We start from the raw sequence: 19,766 nt of genomic DNA, 5'->3' as shown, positions 1-19,766 counted from the left end.
CTAAGTCGATGACATTGAGCCCAGTGCACAACTGGTACTTACTTTGTCAACCCCGAAAGTATGAAAGGTAAAGTCGACCTCGGCGGAATTTGAACTCGAAACGTAAAGACGGGCGAAATGCCGCAAAGTATTTTACCCGGCTGGCTAACGATTCTGTCACCTCGCCGCCTTGTTAGTAGTAACTATATTTTGTTGATACAGATATACTTTTCTACTCTAGGCACAAGACCTGAAATTTTGGGGGAGGGACAGTTGATAAGATCGACCCCAGTAGGCAACTGGTACTTAATTTATCAATCCAGAAAATATGAAAGGTAAAGTCGACCTCGGCGGGATTTGACAGAACGAAGACCGACGAAATACCGCTAAGCATTTCTCCCGGCGTGCTAACGTTTCTGCCAGCTCGCCGCCTTTTGTTGATACAGATATAGTTTGATGTAAATTATTCATATCTGTCCTAGATATTTCATCGTTCCAACTCAACTACACAAAGAATAAATAAAAAATTTAAATAATCATTATGATGTCTCAAAAGACGGAGCCATACACTACAAGTGTTCGTTTGATTATTTGACTTTTGCTTAATTATATCTTTCAATGCAAGAAATGCCAAAGTTTGTCATAAGTTTTCAAAAGTAAACTGAACAAAGGAAACACTTTTTTCTAAGAATTAATTGATGAAAACGTTTTTGGATTATTACGCTAAGACTAAAATTTACCTGTAATCAAAGTTCTTGCAATCATTTGATATAACAAGCTTTAAGTCGACGAGCTGGCAGAAACGTTAAGGCGCCGGGAGAAACGCTTTGCGGCATTTCGTCTGTCTTTACGTTCTGAATTCAAATTCCACCGAGGTCGACTTTGCCTTTAATCCTTTTGGGTCGATAAATCAAGCACTAGTTGCGTACTGGGGTCTATCTAATCGACTGGCTCCCGCCCCAAAAATTTCGGGTCTTGTGCCTAGAGAAGAACAGGATATAACAAGCTTTATTTATTTAAGCTGACAAGAATCGTTAGTGCACTGGGAAAATGCTTAGCGGTATTTTCTGTCTTTACGTTCTAAGTTCAAATGCTACTGGGTCGACTTTGCCTTTTGTCCTTTCGGTGTCGGCAAAATAAGTACCAGTTGAGCTCTGGAGTCGATGTAATCGACTAGCCCCCCCCACACACCCCACCACCCCCGAGCTTGTTGGTCTTGTGCCAAAATCTCAAATCCACATAACGAGCTTGTAATTTTCAGACAAAAGATAAAAGACCGTATTTGTAATACCCAACAACTTCAAACACTGCCATATAATAATGATTTCCGGCTAGGGTTTGAGGCGAACAATTATGGGGTTAGAGGTTAGTTGACTACATCAATTCCAGTACTTGTCGGAATTTTATCGACCTCCACTCATCTCCTCTCCAACCTTATGAAAGGCAAAATTGACCTTGGCAGGAAATGACCTTAGAACGTAAAAAGACGGAACAAATATCGGATGCCAGGTTTTTCGACGCTCTAACGATTCTACCAATCCATCACCCTAAACATAATAATAATGGAAGAGGAGATAAACTAAAAACAATGAGTTCGCTCTTTGAAAACTGAGTTGAGACATTAATTATGATAACTATCGAGTGAGTTTGGGACTTAAGAAAGTGAAGTGCAGTCTTTCATTCTGAAAACATCAAGACATAAAGGTTCAAATAATATATACGAAAAGATTATTAAATTACAGCAATATAGAAGAAAGTGTGTAGCAAAGGATCTTGTGGCTGTAGTTTAGAGTTTCTTTTTGATAAAACTACATATGATAGCTGATTAATTTTTGAATATTGTCCTTAGCGCAAGGCCATACATTTAACGAGAGGATTTAATGTTGAAAAAAGATCGCAGTACTTGACTAGTTCCTTATTTTATTGATGACACGAGAAGGGTTAAAAGCGAAGTTGACCTCGGTGAGATTTGAATTCAACATAAAGGGCCTAAACATTAATAAAAAAACATCGCTACAAAGCATTGTCAAGCACTCTAACTGTTCTGCAAAACTCCACTCCTGGAATAATTATCAGCATTATAAATTTTATATGCGTGTATGTGTGTGTGTGTGTGTGTGTGTGTGTGTGTGTGTGTGTGTGTGTGTGTGTGTGTGTGTGTGTGCGTGCGCGTGTGCGCGCGCGTGCGTGTGTGTATTGTTACCACTAACAGCTTCACATATATTGTGTCATTGTCGTGGTTAATAGTGTCCATAGAATAAAGTGGGATTTATTTTTGGTTTATTGAAGCTGTGGTTGTGCGTTTAACAATGTTTCATTTGCTTTGTACTGCTTGTAAATCGTGTCCTCTTCATTAGTAAATGGTGGGAAAGGACTTCTTCGTTTGTTGTTGTTGTTGTTGTAAAGACCATATTCCCTAAGTCTGCCAAACAAAATACAAAACAAATATGTATGAAAAAACTGACCTTAAAGCATTAGACTTCTTCAAACAAGAGATCTTGGACAAAACTTATCTTCATCTGCATGTAAAGCTTGAAATTTGAATGTATAACTTAGGGTATAAACTCCAATAGCCACAAAATTCAAGTAAGAAGTAGTGAACACTGGAATCATTAACCTTGAAAAATAAACTAATGGCGGACCAGTATCATAGAAATTCTTTGACAAACGCAATTAACGTAGGGCGTCATCATCTGTCTTAAACCAACAGAAAAAATACCCAGCCATGCACATACTATGGCTAGTATTGGGGCAAGTTAGATATTTTCAAAGAAGGAACTAATTCTTTCCTAACTCTCGACTGTTTCAATTCCTAAACCGTCCGAACCAATAAGGGAATCTCTATATGTTTGCCCGATGTGGGGGGAAATAATATCAGATATAACTCCCAAATATTGAATAATAATGCAGACCTAAATCCAGCATGTATGTAAAATAAACGAACCACGTCCACGGCTGGAATATCTTCCATCATAGATCTATTTGACTAAGATTGATAAAGAATGAAACAACAACCAGAAAAATATAAATATAAATAACAGACGACAGTATTTTAAACGTGCGTGAATTAAGCACAAAAATTCGATCAAATCGACTTCAAACCTCAACACAACGTGCTGGAGAAGCTCGACTTTCACTAAAAGTATCATGTTTCATGCATATACTTTAAAAACAGGCCGTAATTATGTATCACTTAACTTAAATTCCAATTTAAATTCCAATTTGAAGATATCTCAGATTTCCATTTTACATTCGAGAGTTTCCTAAATAATGCTGTAAAATACGAAATACGTCAACGGAAAACACTGATTTTCGTATAACCAAGATGGTCTTTTGCAACATTGCATTTTAGGAACATATTTTGACATACAAAAATGTAAGTGTATTTTTTCCTTGGATTGATGAAAGCAAAATCTGTTACTCCTGTCTTAAAACCAAGACACTCATTTGTTCGTCGATGCACAATCAAGTCAGTAGTAGTAGTAGTAGTAGTAGTAGTAGTAATAATAATAATAATGATAATGATAATAAGAATAAGAAGAAGAATGCTTTCTGTTATAGGTACAATGCCTGAAATTTTTGTGGGGTTGGGTACAGTCAATTACATTGAAACCAGTACTCAACTGGTACTTATTTCATTGACCCTGAAACGATAAAAGGCAAAGTCGACCTCGGCAGAATTTGAACTCAGAACGTAGCGACTGGCGAATTACCTCTAAGCATTTCGCCCGGAGTACTAACGATTCTGCCAGCACGCCACCTTAAAATTAATAAAAATAAAAATAATAATAATAATAATAATAATAATAATTATTATTATTATTATTATTATTATTATTATTATTATTATTATTATTGGCAGTAGCTCTCATTGCTTCTGATCTTAACTGATTGGAAGTGTTATGTACATGCTTTGTCTTGGTGTAAAAGATGAGCTACAGCAAATATTCTGCTTCTGCTCAATGCCACAGATTTGCTTGTCAGTTCAAAGGAGATTCTTGATCACCTATGTTATTTGTTATAACTTTGATCCCACTTTCTGTAGTCCTACGCAAAGTCAACGCGCACTATAAGCTGAGAAAGAGTGAACCTCGTCTCAACCACCTTCTCTTCATGGATGATTTTAAACTGTTCGCAAAAGCAGAGCCTGAAATGGAGAGGCTGGTTGAGACTGTGCAAATGTGCAGCAAGGATATAGGGATATAATTCGGTATCTCGGCGTGTGCAGTGCTTACTTTGAAGCGGGGAAAAGAGTAAATTGTAGGGCATAGAATGATAATGGGTACAAGAACCTTGAGATCCTGGAGATGGACAATATCTTGCATAAAGAAACGAAAGAGATCATCATCATTATATTTCAAACGCCTTAATCTTCTTTTGAAATCAAAACTCAACTCAAGGAACCTTGTGACTGCCATCAAAATATGAGCGGTTGCTGTAGTCCACTATAGTGGTGGTGGTGGTGGTGGTGGTGGTGGTGGTGGTGAGGATGATTTATGACGATTAACATCACTGATTTGCAGAGGAAAGTAGACAGAATACTTTTGTTTGACCGTTTTTCAAGGGCACCCATACGCGTTTCCTCAACCCCTTATCATGGTCAGTATTGAGGTAAAGATTTATTGGCCAAAAGTCATTAATTACATCTTCCACGTCAGTGTCTTAGCCCGTCTCACAGAACCGGGAGTTCTCTTTTTCTCCTGCCAGTTGCAGTTCATGTCTGCCAAAACGTGGACAAACAAGTCTGGCATATATCCGTAAACCTCGTAGGGTAGACCGTTCAAACCCAACGATCTGCTCTACATACAACCACTTGCCACCAACTACATTCCAGTTGCTGTTATCGGCTTTTTGCAACACTCCGCATCTTTTGCCGAGAGCTATGACAAGCCATCGAGATAGGTACTAAAGCCAGCAACCGTCTCCGTTCTACCGCCTGCCCAATTAAGCGAAGTGCCGCTGTAATGTCGTACACATCTGTTTGAAATCAGATATCACGTGGCCTTTCCGATCTGTCAGAGACCAATTGTGGATATGCTATCATGCCGCACCTTTGCCACCCAGGCCCATCGAGTAGCTTTCGTTCGTACCATTAGCTTCGTGTTTCGCATTGAAGAAATGTTCAAGAACCATTATCTCTGTTGGCATGTCAGTTGTTTCAGTTGTAGTACCCTTACTAATCAACTCTTGTAATTTATCAACTCTCACTCTAATCTCTTTTTCCTAATACTACTCTTTGCGAATTTCTACTGTAATTGCTCTCCTCAGAAAATACCTCCACTGGTTGTTGGCGGTCACCTTCGTCAAGTGTTCAAGTGCTGCTAAACTTAAACGTTAATTAGGTTTCTGTAAGCTTTATACACCAAGAACAGTGTGTTCAGCTTCAAGGAGCCAGGTTCTAATTAGTTCTAACTAAGTTGACTATGCAGATCACAAACTTGTGGCCTGTCTGACCAACCACTTGAAATTATAGACATTCTACAGTATCTCTGTCTGCTAGTCAAGCCAATACTTTATCTAAATGTCATCTGGATGATTCGATTCCGTTGTTCCCCGTCCTCACTGGCACATTCTAGAAATCTAATCAGTACCTGTCAGAAAGCTGAATAGCTGAGAGATTTTACATACCCCTATCCTATCGGTTAGTTCCACAAACATGATGTTCAAAGGAAAAGCGAAACAGTTGCAGCTTGGTTCCAGTGTTGTCGTAGGCGACAACAAGGCATCCAGCCTGATGTTCTTAAAGTTCCGTCAATCCACTGTCCTAAATACCTTTGTATCTGACCCCGAAAAGATTAAATTTGACCTCCACAAGATTTGAACTCAGGACACAGAATCAAAACAAATAAAAGAAGGCTTTCCTGTCTGCCGACTTTCGATTCTGATGATTCTCCATCTTTGTAATATTTTAACATTTTGACAGAAAACTAGTTTCATTGATATATCATATTTTTATATGTCTGTTTGTGTGTTTTTGTTTTATGCCATTTGATAGTACATTTGCCTTCGTTTCCTTTTATTTACCCTCTTTCAGGTTATTCGAAAAATACCCAGATGTTCAAGATATATTTATTCCATTCAAAGGTCAAAGCCTTGAAGATCTTAGTAATAATGACCGAATGCGTGAACATGGTTTACAAGTAATGCGGACAGTTGAGAAGGCCATTGCTAGATTGGATCAACCCGCGAAACTTGAATCCATGCTGTTTGAACTGGGTCAAAAACATGTCATGTTTGACACTAAAGTAGACTACATGGACGTAAGTAGTATAGAATTCATTACTTTATTCTTAACGATAGACAGTCGATGCAATCAAGACTAACGAATATGTCAAATGATGTGTGTGTGTGTGTGTGTGTGTGTGTGTGTGTGGTTAGACAAGCTTGGACAGACAATAAATACATGAGCGTCCCTCTGCATATCTCGATTTATCTAAAGCTAGGTATGTTTTATACTGAGAGTGCCTGATAAATAATTCGAAATTTAATTGGAGCTATGGTAATTATGTATATACGAATGAATAGAACGGGATGGAGAAATATCAAATATTTCATACAAACTAAAAATACCTATATATACCTATATATATTACCTTAATTCGTGACATGAATTATACATCTGTGCGTTGTTAATATAGCTCATTAGTCGGAAAGTAGTAAGGCTGTATTTTAGATAGATAGATAGATAGATAGATAGATAGATAGATAGATAGATAGATAGATAGATAGATAGATAGATAGATAGATAGATAGGGGGAGGGGGGGAGGGGAAAGAGGGAGAGAGGAGAGAGAGAAGAGAGATAGAGGAGAGAGAGAGGAGAGAGAGAGGAGAGAGAGGAGAGAGAGAGAATTGTCAAGAAAGAATAAACAACGCAAGCAAAACTAACTGCGAGAAAGATAGAAGTAAAAAGATTGAAACAGACATATCTGATAGAAAAGAAACAAACAAACAAGCAAACAAACACTGAATGAATGGATGGATGGATGGATGGATGGATGGATGGATGGATGGATGGATGGATGGATGGATGGATTGATGGATGGATGGATAATTGAATGAATGGAAGGAAGGATGGATGGATGATTGAAGGAAGAACAGGGCAAATAATTTCTAGAAAATCGAAATCCTTGCTACGCAAAGACTGTCAGTAACCATACAAAAATAGTAATGGCGCAAACTGCTGTCAGGGTTGAAGATATAAGTGTTCCTTTGATGAAACGTAAACCCATTGACATTTTATCTATTATGAAATGAAATTGTAGACATGGAAGCAGGAAGATATTAGATCAAGAATTTGGAGAATAGGGAATATAAAGGGGTAAAATGCAAAAACTTCTTAGAACAATAAGAAAAGGATACCAGAAGAGGAGAAAGAAATTGAAGCTACTTATACACGTACATAAGTGCTTATATATATGTATGTGTGTGTGTATGTATGTATGTATATATATATATATATATATATATATATATATATATATATATACATACACACACACATATATGCGTGTGTGCGTGTGTGTGTGTGTGTGTGTGTGTGTGTGTGTGTGTGTTTGTGTGTGTGTTTGTATTATGTATGTATGCACAATGGTATGAAAGAATGACGTGTGGCATGTATTCCTGCGTTGTTACACGTCATCAAACATGAGTACCTATTTTGTCCCTCACAAATTTATCGGAATAATAGTTCTGATATATAAGCACAGCAAACAGTAGATCTGAATATATTGTCGTGTATATTATGGTCGTCTAAACTACGTAAAAATGAAAATGACACTGACACCTCATTTTAACAGATATATTTACCAAAATTACATGAACTTATCTTGAAATACTAAAGAGTAAATTTATTCAATATAATCGCCATTGGCTTCAACCATGGCCTCCAGACGACTTCAGAATCTCCTGCAACTCTTCTGGAAGGTCTACTTGTTTAATTTGGTGACTGCTGCCATAATCCTTGCCTTCAGTTCATTTTTGGTCTTAAAAGGAGTTTTGTTGGTTTCTCGCTCAACTGCGATACACACATAATAATCAAGCGAGTTACCATCTGGGAAGTTAGGTGGCCAGATATTAGAGGTTATGAGGTCGCAGAAATTGTCTGACAGTCATGACTGGGTTCTCCTGCTTGTGTGGCATGGTGCAGAGTCCTATTGTCTTCTCGGTATATGTATACAAAAGCAGCAAATTAAGTGATACAACTTCATTATTACAAAATATCAATAACAAATATCTTCCTGTTCATGTTTATACAGAGACCACAGGTTTCCTCACAGTTTTCTTTTTGTAAATTTGTTTCATAGGGCTTTAATTGAACCAAAGATATGGAAGAAGAAAGTTATGCAGAAGCTTTCATTGTAGCATCGTACCCAGAGCCACGTGATGAAGAAGTGAACCTTTCAATCATATGGCTGTGCCTGCACTCCTACTTGCTTCCGTTCTCTTCCTGTTTAGGTTCGCTGTTAAATACCAGAAAGACTTGTTGAACATTTTGTTTATGCATAGATCGTTGTCAGTCCAGTTGTGGTACGCGAACTTGTGAAATTTTAGTAAGGAGTCAGACGCTTTGCTCAGTCGACTGATGCAATTACAAACACGTTCTTCAAAAATGAATGGGTGACAATGTTTGGTATGAACATTAATTGACAAGAAACAATGGACTACTTATGAGGGAAATGAAAGCATTTAAAATAAAATGGAAGAAGCTGTGAATGAAAATAGGCTTTGGAATAAGTAAGATTATGAACATGAAAGATAATTTCATAGGAACCAAAAAAACACAAGTTTAGAAATAACGGTGAAAGATTAGTTACGAAAGTGGCAGATTTGGGGGAGAAAATAGAAAACGTAAATTTTATGAGTCTGACTGGGTCCATAAAATTTACCAGAGAGAGAGAGAGAGAGAGAGAGAGACAAAGCGACAGATAGAGAGGCAAATAGATATACTGAAATACAGAGGCATATGTACATACCTAAGGTGATACAAATAAATAATATTAAAATAAATGCGTCCCTTTTAAAGCCTAGCCAGGCTCATGGGCCCCAGTTTCTATGGAGCATGTGTTCCCCAGCTGGACGGAACCCCAGTCCATCGCAGCGTTACTCATTTTTGCCAGCTAAGTGGACTGGAGCAATGTGAAATGAAGTGTTTTGCTCAAGAACACAAAGATCGCCCGGTACAGGAATCGAAACCACAATTTTACGATCATGAATCTGACAACCTAACCACAAACCCATGCCTCCACGATACAAATAAATGCATATATATATATATATATATATATATATATATATATATATATATATATATATATATATATATATATATATATATATATATATATATATATATATATATATATATATATATATATATATATATATATATATATATATATATATATATATATATATATATATATATATATATATATATATATATATATATATATATATATATATATATATATATATATATATATATATATATATATATATATATATATATATATATATATATATATATATATATATATATATATATATATATATATATATATATATATATATATATATATATATATATATATATATATATATATATATATATATATATATATATATATATATATGCATTTATTTGTATCGTGGAGGCATGGGTTTGTGGTTAGGTTGTCAGATATATATATATATATATATATATATATGTATATAATAAAAGAAGGAAAATGCACACAGTTTACATAGTTTTAATATGTTTTTTTATATATTTTATAAGTGAAAGATTATTGTGTTTGATTATTGCATATCTAGACATGCGCATATATATTTAAATGATAAACCGTTTGTCCAGAGAGAATCCAATGGATGTAAAGGATGCCTTTTTTGTCGAAAAAGAGTATCATTATGAGCTTCCCGGTGGACTTGCTTTACCTGACTTTCTTGGTTCTGGGGAGTTATAATGCTTCCAATGGGCAATCTTTCCCTTTCCATAACAGTAGATCCAGCTTTCGTCACAGGTCACCAGAGACTCTAGTCGTCTTGGATTGGAGTTAATGAGCTCAACCACCTGCCTGTTGTCACCAACATGTCTTTCTTTCTGTTCGTCACTGAGTACCCGGGGAACGAACCTTGCATAAATTTTGCGTATTTTCAGATCTTCGCTAATAATTCTGTCCAGAGTTGTCACACTAACTGCAAACTGTACACTTATTGTCTTTATAGAAACACAAGTCTTAATTCAGAAAACTGCGAATTTTCTCAACCAGCCCTGATGTTCTGACGTCCCTCTTCCTTTTACTCCTCTCATTGTTTCTCACGCCCCTCTGACGTCCTTGAACCTCTTGTTCTTAATAAAAATAGATGCTAGGTTCATACAAGTTAATCTATAAACCGTCTGACGCATTTCATAAGTTTCTGTAGTGTTTTTTTCCCAGTTTAACACAAAACTTTATTGCATAGCTAGCTTTCAACTGTCTTCACATCCCAACTGCATTCTGAAAACCAGTCAGGCATGACAAGTAATGTTTAGAAAGATGTGTTCAGCCGTGTCCATCAGCCTGGGATAAAATAGTTGGTAGGTCAGTATATTAGATATTACAATAAACTAGAACAGTTATAACTGCCTGAAATGCCTCAAAACATCTGGAATGTATCTCATGTCTGTTTATGTGTATTTATATTCATATGTTGGTACTCCATGTCAAGCTTTTGACATGATTAATTCCTTCTATGATTTGTATTTTTCATACCAAATACCTATTCTCAGTGAACTGGCCCATTATTTGTATTTTGTTCTTCTGATAAACTGATTTTACCAATGCTCCTTGGGAAGAGATCTGTATCACCTCTTATTTCATATTTCTCAAGTTCATTAGCTATCCTAATTAGGTTGTTGCTTTCATGGTTACACACTTGGGTAAGATGTATGTGTGTGTATGTCTGTCTGTCTGTATGGATGGATGGATGGATGGATGGATGGATGGATGGATGGATGGATGGACATCTTCAAAGTGGAGACCTGATCCGAATATTTGCAATAGAGTGGATAACACTAAAGCCAGCCTGGGATCAATTGTAATCCCAGGCTGGTTTTAACAAAATCCATTCTATCGTGGTGTTAAACCGAGTGACAGATTAACTCTAAAACCCAAACAGAGTGAGATATTTAATCTATTGTAAGATATTTAATCCACGTTTGGATATGCATTATAATAGACTGAACTGAATTCATAGAGAATGCAACCTGTTTGTAAGTGCTGGTCTTCTGAATAACAGACGGCAAGAACAATTCATAGACAGCTCTGAGTCTGTTAATACAACTTCTCTAGTCCTAATATCATTATAACACTGTTTCTCTTCTTTTAATTTTTTAGCACTACTTCCGGTTTAACATGTCCTCTTGGTTGCCGGGGTTTACTGAGTTACATGCATGCATACTAATTCTTCAAGTTGAGTGTAATATGTTGATGCATCGTTTACTACTACACTTCTCTTTGCGTAGTGTTTATTGTTTAAGCGAAAAAGTTTTTTCCAGCGTAGGACCATCACAAGATTGGACAGGAGCTTAGCCATTTGAGTATCGTTTCAGGAGTCTGCCGTATCAGTTGGTGTATGAATTCAACTTCTTTAGCTTGTTGGTGTTACATCCAGTGAGTTCATAATTCGAAAGCACGAATTTATCCAACTAATATCAGTCGCCCGGTTATTTCTCCTCGATTTGGCATCTCTTTCTCTCCTCTCCCAAAATAATCTACTTTATAAGAAATACAGAAATTAATATTGCTTAGTTATCAATAAAACGTATTATCTATAAATGTATGTGACAACAATACTATCTTGCTGAAGTTTATGTAGGAATTCTTATGACAATACACTGACTAGACTTAAGTTTGTTAATGAATTCTTTGAATAAGAATAACATGTTTGAATTGAAAAGCGAATTACAATAAGTTGAGTGTAAGGTTATCCATTGTTTGCGTTCAACTCGTTCAATAATCTGTGTTGGAACTATCCGATAATTCATTGCTTTTACCATCGGAAATATCGTGTTATTTCCGAGCTTTAGTGCTTTAAGCATAACAGGAAAAAAAGTAGAATGCTTATTCCTTTGACTTTATGATTTACATTTTCATGAAACCTCTATTTATTCAGCAATCAATGCAGGTAATAAATGTTCTAGAATGTCGCTTTTTATTCTTGTTTCATTCATTACTTTATTTCTCATGTAATAACGAAAGGAAACATCTCATATCTTGTTTCAATGAAAGAAGCATTTGACACTCTGTCTACAGGTAATATACCCAATTAAGCAGTCACGAGTGTGTATTAAGAGGATATTACCATGGCTTCTGCAATTCATCTCGGTTTGTTGTATAAAAATAATGCTTTCAATAGTTACGTTTTGAAACATACAAGAGAACATAAAGTTTATTAGCACGAGTTTTGTTTGTTTGTAGGTCTTTAGTGGAGTCATTTTATTTATTAGTTGAACGAGATTTGATGGTATTGCACTGAAAATACCGTACTTTGTCTCTGGAAATATACATTGCTCTCAACTGTCCACTTCGCAGCAAATAATTACTATGTAGAAGCAATGAGTTTTAGAATTATAAGAAGCGTCAGTACGTTATAATTGGTTTCCATTAACTAAATTCTTATATTTTAAGAGAGCCATGGAGAATGTGAGGAAGAAGAAAAAGAACTACTGCGACCGAAAGAATAATAAAACTACTGCGACTGACATTCGATTGCATTCTGGTCGCAACTTTGACTGCATTTTTCTTTATTCATTTAAAGCGCTGAAATAAAATCATCCGTCTGCCAAAAGCTAAACTTATTGAGAAAAAAGTCGGTACCATTTCGTTGTATCATCTTGTCTAACCACTGCATGAAAGTGAGGAAGCTTCTACGTAGCGACTTTACCCTCACGACATAGCAGTCAAATCTCCCTTGTATCATATCCTACTGTCTTAAAAAAAACAAAAGATAAGATAATATAGTCCGCAGTAAAAAAGTAAAAGGTCGGATGGGCGTAAACGGAAGGCCTTCAATTATAGGTCTGCTGGATCGACCTTGACCAGAAACTAAACAAGAACAATTACATGACAGAAGGAGGACTGTACGTAATTACACGAACAACTATAAGTAGCAGCCAAATCTCCCTCAACTCATACACCCTCGTCTTTAATAAAAGAATCCTAAACAACCATAAAATATGGCCTGAAATTCGGTGGGAGGGAGATAATCGATTATATCGACCCCAGTGCTCAACTAATACTTATTTTATGAACTTTGAAAAGAAGAAAAGCAAAAGCAAAGTCTACTTCGGCGGCATTTGAACTCAGAGCGTGAAGCCAGAAGAAATGCCGCTAAGCATTTTCTCCGGAGTACTAATGAGCCTACCACCTCGCTACTTTACCCAACGATCTAGTAGTTATCCTTTCTATTATAGGAAGAAGGCCCGAAATTTGTGAGGGAGGGGGATTAGTCGATTACACTGACTCGAGTGCTCAACTGGTACTTATTTTATCGACCTTAGAGGATGAAAAGCAAAGTCGACCTCGTCGGTATTTGAACCCAGAACATAAAATCATAAAAGCTGCGAAGCATTTTGTCCGGCGTGTTAACGATTCCGTCAGCTTACCACCTTCCAACAACCTAATAATTGATAAAATATAGCTGCCTTTAAAAATTTTCAAAATCTTTTTATGTAACTTTGTGTCCAACACGCGAGCAAAATCCACCGCTTTATATTATAATATATGCCGCAATATGTAATATATATAAGTCACAATGTGTCACATATGCTGTAGTACGTAAATATATGCCATAATAACAAATGTATGACATTAAACTGCATCCTATGGTGAGGATCCAGTTTGGGAGTTCTGGAGTTGTGGGGAGTGCAAATTACCGTAAATTACTTTAATTACCGTTACCCCTAGCTCCGTTCTGACCCGGAACGGTAGTACATCTATGGGTTAAATAAATTTTTGTAAGGATAGACTGAACTCCTTAACTACGGTTAATCAATCTAGAAGGAAAACACTAAAAATATTACCCACTTCCAGCATGCCCTAAGTCAACACGGAGTATGGCTGATGAAATTAACATGAGATAAGTCCAATAACATTGATCTCATGCTTCTGCATATTCTGCTGCAGCAGAGATAGCGGGAAATGATTGACGAATGTATCTCACAACGTGTGACAGTTTATATCACAATAATTGGCATTCCGTCAGTTACGATGACGAGGGTTTCAGTTGATGCTCGTGTAATTAACGTGCAAGTGGCTGAGCATTCCACAGACATGCATACCCTTGACGTAGTTTTCAGGGAAATTCAGCGTGACACAGAATTTGACAAGGCTGGCCCTTTTGAAGTACAGGTACAGTTGAGTGGACAAGAGTAACGTGAAATAAAATCTTGCTCAAGGACACAATGCGCCACCAGGAATCGAACTCGCGACCTAACGATCATGAGCTGATTACCCTAAACATTAAGCCACGTGCCTTCACATATCACAATATGCTACAGTACGTTACTTTAAATACTGCATCATGTAACGTGTATATTTCACTATGTTACAACATTAAGCGAAGGATTTAGAAAGTATATATCACAATATGTTAACAATATCCACAGTAGCATGTAACAAGTGTATGTCAAAATGTTACAATGTAGAATGGTGTATCTAACATGTGTAACCGTCACAATATGTTACTATATATATATATATATATATATATATATCGCAGTATGTAACATACTTATACTATACTACGTAACGAAGATTTCTGCAATGAAGCACAAGTCTCACAGTTTCTTGACCTCTCAGAGTTGTAATTATTTAGCCACGAGTCAACTCTGCTCAGCCGTGACCATCTAGTCTATATATGACACCGATTATTTCGTTGTCAAGTCGTGTGCGTGTTAAGAGCTATTTACCTATTTCTAACTAAAAAAACCAACTATTTTTAACTGGAACTTATTGATAAGAAGCTGACTTTACGGCAGAGAAACAGGTGAGGCTCAGAGGTCTTACGATGAGAATTGCGATAGCTTCTTCATTAAACAGATAGCAGGATTATGATAGGGCTTCTAGTTACCATTATTGAAGTTCAATAATTCACGTGGGAAGCAATATCGACTTTCAGACGTTATTGTCTTTCACTATGATATTGGAGATTAAATGCGATTCGCAAAAGGATCAATAATTAATTCAGCTTCATTAGAAACACCACAGGTGGTTGCAATTTAAATGGGAAAGCAACTTTTACTGTTTAAGACGTGATGTCACATAAATTATGTGTCTCAATTTCATAGAGAAAGAATACAGAAATAGGATGCAGTTATATTTAACAGAAGTATTCGTGAGAGGAAAAATAAATTGCCCGTAAACAGATATAGGTTAAAAGAAAAATTTGTGTCATCAAGTGCATTATAAAGGGCTTGTAAATGTTTACCATGTAATCAATAGGAATCAATCGATGATCGAAGGGATATGGAATGATACATATGCAGGTAAACTGTCGCCATTTTATATTTTTAATTTCGCGCATGCGCATTGTTTGTTTTTGATTTTGTCAACTAAACAGTATAGTAGGATCAGTTGGGCACCGTCTGTGAGAAAAACAGCACCATGACGCAATTCACTCTGACAGAAATTTAGAAACGACATGCATGGCATTCAAGCAGAAAGCTCCAATACGAACATTTCAGAGTGTTTGGGTGTCAATCTGAGGACATGTACCGAAAGTAATAAAGATCAAACATCCAGTCAACATCATGGTGTTTGGAGTGATCACTAGTGATGGCAAAGTCATGCTTCCGTTCATCTTCTCACACAACCTCAGACACAACACGGAAGCCTACATCAAATGGCTGGAGGAGATAGTGCTGTTCTGAGTCAAGAGGGTGGCTGCTGGAAGACCCTATATCTGACAACAGGACTCTGCACCATGCCACACAAGCATGAGAACCCAGTCATGGCTGTCAGACAATTTCTGCAATCACATCAACCTTAACATCTGACCACCTAACTCCCCGGACTTAAACCCCCTTGATCATTATGTGTGACACGCAGCTGATTGAGAAATCAAAAAAACTCCTTGTAACTAAAAGTAAGGATTATGGCAACATTCACCAAGTTAAACAAGGAAGCCATCCAGAAGAGTTGCAGGAGATTCCGAAGCCGTTGAAGGCCGTGGTTGAAGCCAATGGCGAATTTATTGAATAAATTTACTCTTTACTATTTCAAGATATTTTTTTGTAATTTTGTAAATACATCAGTTAAGATGAGATGTCAGTGTCATTTCAATTTTTGCGTAATTTAGACAACAGTTTATTCACAACTTGTACGCGCGCGTGTGTGCGTATGTTTGATTGTGTGTGTGTGTGTGTGTGTGTGTGAGTGTGTGTATATATATGTCTATGTATATATATATATATATATATATATATATATATATATATATGTATGTATGTATGTATGTATGTATGTATATATATATATATATATATATATATATATATATATATATATATATATATATATATATATATATATATATAAGCAATGTTAATTCTCTAAATGAAGTATTAACAGTAACTGCACGATAAAGTGTAGTATATTGCCACTTAAGTGTGGCTGACCCCTAGGGGTGGATGTTACTGTTGCTTTTAGCCCCAGGAGGACATCTCCTCCAGCTGGCTTATCGACACACGACTGTGTCCTGTTTGCCAAGGGAAGTTCCGGATCCGTTCGTGCTACAGATCATGGTGAGAGGGATAACTTCCCTTGGCAAACAGGACACAGTCGTGTGTCGATAAGCCAGCTGGAGGAGATGTCCTCCTGGGGCTAAAAGCAACAGTAACATCCACCCCTAGGGGTCAGCCACACTTAAGTGGCAATATACTACACTTTATATATATATATATATATATATATATATATATACATACATATATACATATACTATGCATATACATGTACTCTGTGGTTGGGAAGCAAACTCCCTACAACACACCTGTATGTGTACATGTATGTATGTATATATATGTGTATATATATATGTGTGTGTGCGTAAGTGCGCACGCGAGTGGGACTGTATGTCTGCATGCATGTGTCCATATATATATATATAAGTATGTATATGTATATGTGTATGTGCGTGTGTGTGTGTGTGTGTGTGTGTGTACAGATAGATAGATAGATAGATAGATAGATAGATAGATAGATAGATAGATAGATAGATAGATAGATAGATAGATTTTCTGTAGGTAAAATATGGCAATATGTAGGTTCCGTTTGTGTTTACCTGATACGTACAGATCGTGTGTTTGAGAAAACATTGATTGACGTAGTAATTTTGGATGGAGTTGGGTGGAATTTGATATTTTGTTAATCTGTAGTATTATTGACAGGCATATGCTCGACGAATTGACGTGTCTAGCTGATCTATCCTTAATGGTTAATCTACAACGATCTCACCTATTCACTAATTTATCTACCATTCTTTTTCTCCCGATAATGTCTATATCTTAAGTATCATAACACCATCAATGAACTATTGTGTATCATAAGCACGAGCAATCATGTGTTGAACGTGCTTATCTGTATATATATATATATATATATATAAGGCAGGATGTGTGTGTGTGTGTGTACTTGAATGTAATTTATGCACGTCCACAAATTAGCACGCATGTCACTCCAATTTTAGGACATTCGTCATGACCCTAGCTGTATTTTCGTCAACTTATTTTTCCCAGAGGCACCAGCGAATAGCAGTAAAAATAAATTTTCATCCAAAACTTTTAACAATTTTCAAGTCGGAGAAATCTACCAGTTTACAAACAGGAGTTAAGTCCCCTTCTAGCGACGAGTAGGTTTTTGTTAAGACTTGTTTTTTTTTTCCATCATCTATACAAAAATTCGCCCTATACAGAGGTACTTAGCATAAGTAATATTCTACGACACAACAAAACTACCTTGGCGCAATACAATCCTACAAGTTGTTCTGCCAATATCAACATTTATCAATATATTGTAAACATTATGACATTTGGTCATAGCTTGGATCTTTCTCTTCTTAAAAATTTTTGCCAAGCACGAATGGTTCTAGAATTCTGTAGTCTTTCATATATTCAACATGGCCTAACCAGGATAATAGTCACTTACATAGGCAATGACTTGCGCTACTTGCAATATTTCAATGTTGCTTATTTTATTTCGTCATTTCAATGTTTAGAATTTTACCGGGGCACCATAAATGAAAAGAATTCAGCTTTTTCGTGAGGCTAAAGTATGCATTCCAAGACTCGGAATGTACTGAGGATGCACAGGCTTTGATCGTCTTTGTGCTGAATGAAATGATAATTAACTGATGCTCCTTTATTTTCTTTTACCTAAAGCCAAGATGTTTTTAGCACCCATTTGTGTGTGCATAGATATATAGATAGATAGATAGATAGATAGATAGATAGATAGATAGATAGATAGATAGATAGATAAACTACTCTTCAAAACTATAAAGCCAGAGCACTGTTTTTTTTTGGCGGACTATACTACCCACAAACTACTCAAATTCATGAAACTCAGCTCTAGATAGGAAACGGAATAGAAGAAGGCATTGCAAAATTCAAACTTATTGAAATCCATAAATAAATTAGATAATAATTCAAAAAAATATAGAGCTAGAAATCCTCTGTTCAAAACTGTAACGCCAGGTTGAATAATGTTGCGAAAATGATGCAAAACAGGAAAATTATATGTTTCAATGATATTCTCATGCAATACAACAACAATACTTCAAAAACACGTGATTTCACGCACCCAATCAACTTCAACAGTAGATCATGTGGAAGCTCTCCCCAGACCTTTATTGCCGTTTCAATTCATCAACACATGAATATTACTTGCCTTCACTGTACACAACATTCGTGAGATATCCCCAGGCATTCTCAACAGAGTTAAGGTCGTGACTTCTTGCTAGCCATGGCATGACGTCAACCCCAATTGTATGGAGGAACTCCAAAGTTGCCTTTGCTTTATGAATAAGAACATTGTCCTGTTGAAATATGAAGTTCTCGCCATGGGGCCTTCTTCCTTCTTCGTGAATGTGAGCCCCATCCAATATATTGATGTACTGGGCAGCATTGATGACGAGTGGCAGCTTCCCATTAGCAGATATTGCTCCCCTCACTATAAGACCTCTTTCGCTGTTCTGCTGCTTGGAATAAGCAGAATTTTGTATACATTTATCTGCCTATTAACGCTTATAACCGTCGGGGATAATCAAATTCTACTTTTTCTCATCAGAGAACAGAAGCCTGGTCCACGTTTAATGCTGCCGAACAAACTCCAACCTAACAGCTTTGTGGGAAGGGAACAATAGCGGACATCCTAACCGCTTCTTCAGGTGGAAACCATGGTTCAGAATCACTCTTCTTACGGTAAATGTCGAGGCTCTTACTCCAGTTGATGCCTTGATTTGGGGAACAGAAGAGCAGCGTGACTTCTTCACAGCTCTGATAATAGCATTTTCATCCCTTTCTGATGTAGCCTTGGGACATCCACCAGCATGAAACCTATTGTAGCCGTCAGGATCTTTCAGAAAATTGCCCACTGACGTTCTGTTTCGCCGAATCTTCTCAGCGATCTTCCGGTTAATCATTTCTTCCACTTTCAGTGCAAGAATCTTCCCTTTTTCAATTTCGAAAAACTCTGTAACTTTAGGAATACTGGAAATGTAATCTGGATCGTATGATTGAGTCGACTAT

General features: G+C 36.5%; 1 protein-coding gene across 2 annotated transcripts in view; it reads left to right on the top strand.

The window, feature by feature from the left end:
• The window catches only part of LOC106867928 (uncharacterized), a 259,365-nt gene that overhangs the window by 229,953 nt on the left and 9,646 nt on the right, over window positions 1–19,766 (top strand). For both annotated transcript variants that reach the window (XM_089359665.1, XM_089359666.1), the window contains one exon: window positions 6,014–6,239. In XM_089359665.1, the coding sequence (XP_089215791.1) occupies window positions 6,014–6,239 (226 nt within the window). The remainder of the gene's footprint in view (window positions 1–6,013; window positions 6,240–19,766) is intronic.

The sequence above is a fragment of the Octopus bimaculoides genome, chromosome 11 (assembly GCF_046866305.1).
Source record: "Octopus bimaculoides isolate indiv1 chromosome 11, ASM4686630v1, whole genome shotgun sequence".
Taxonomy (NCBI): Eukaryota; Metazoa; Mollusca; class Cephalopoda; order Octopoda; family Octopodidae; genus Octopus; species Octopus bimaculoides.
The sequence above is the reverse complement of the archived record's forward strand: the minus strand, read 5'-3'. Positions and strand labels throughout refer to the sequence as shown.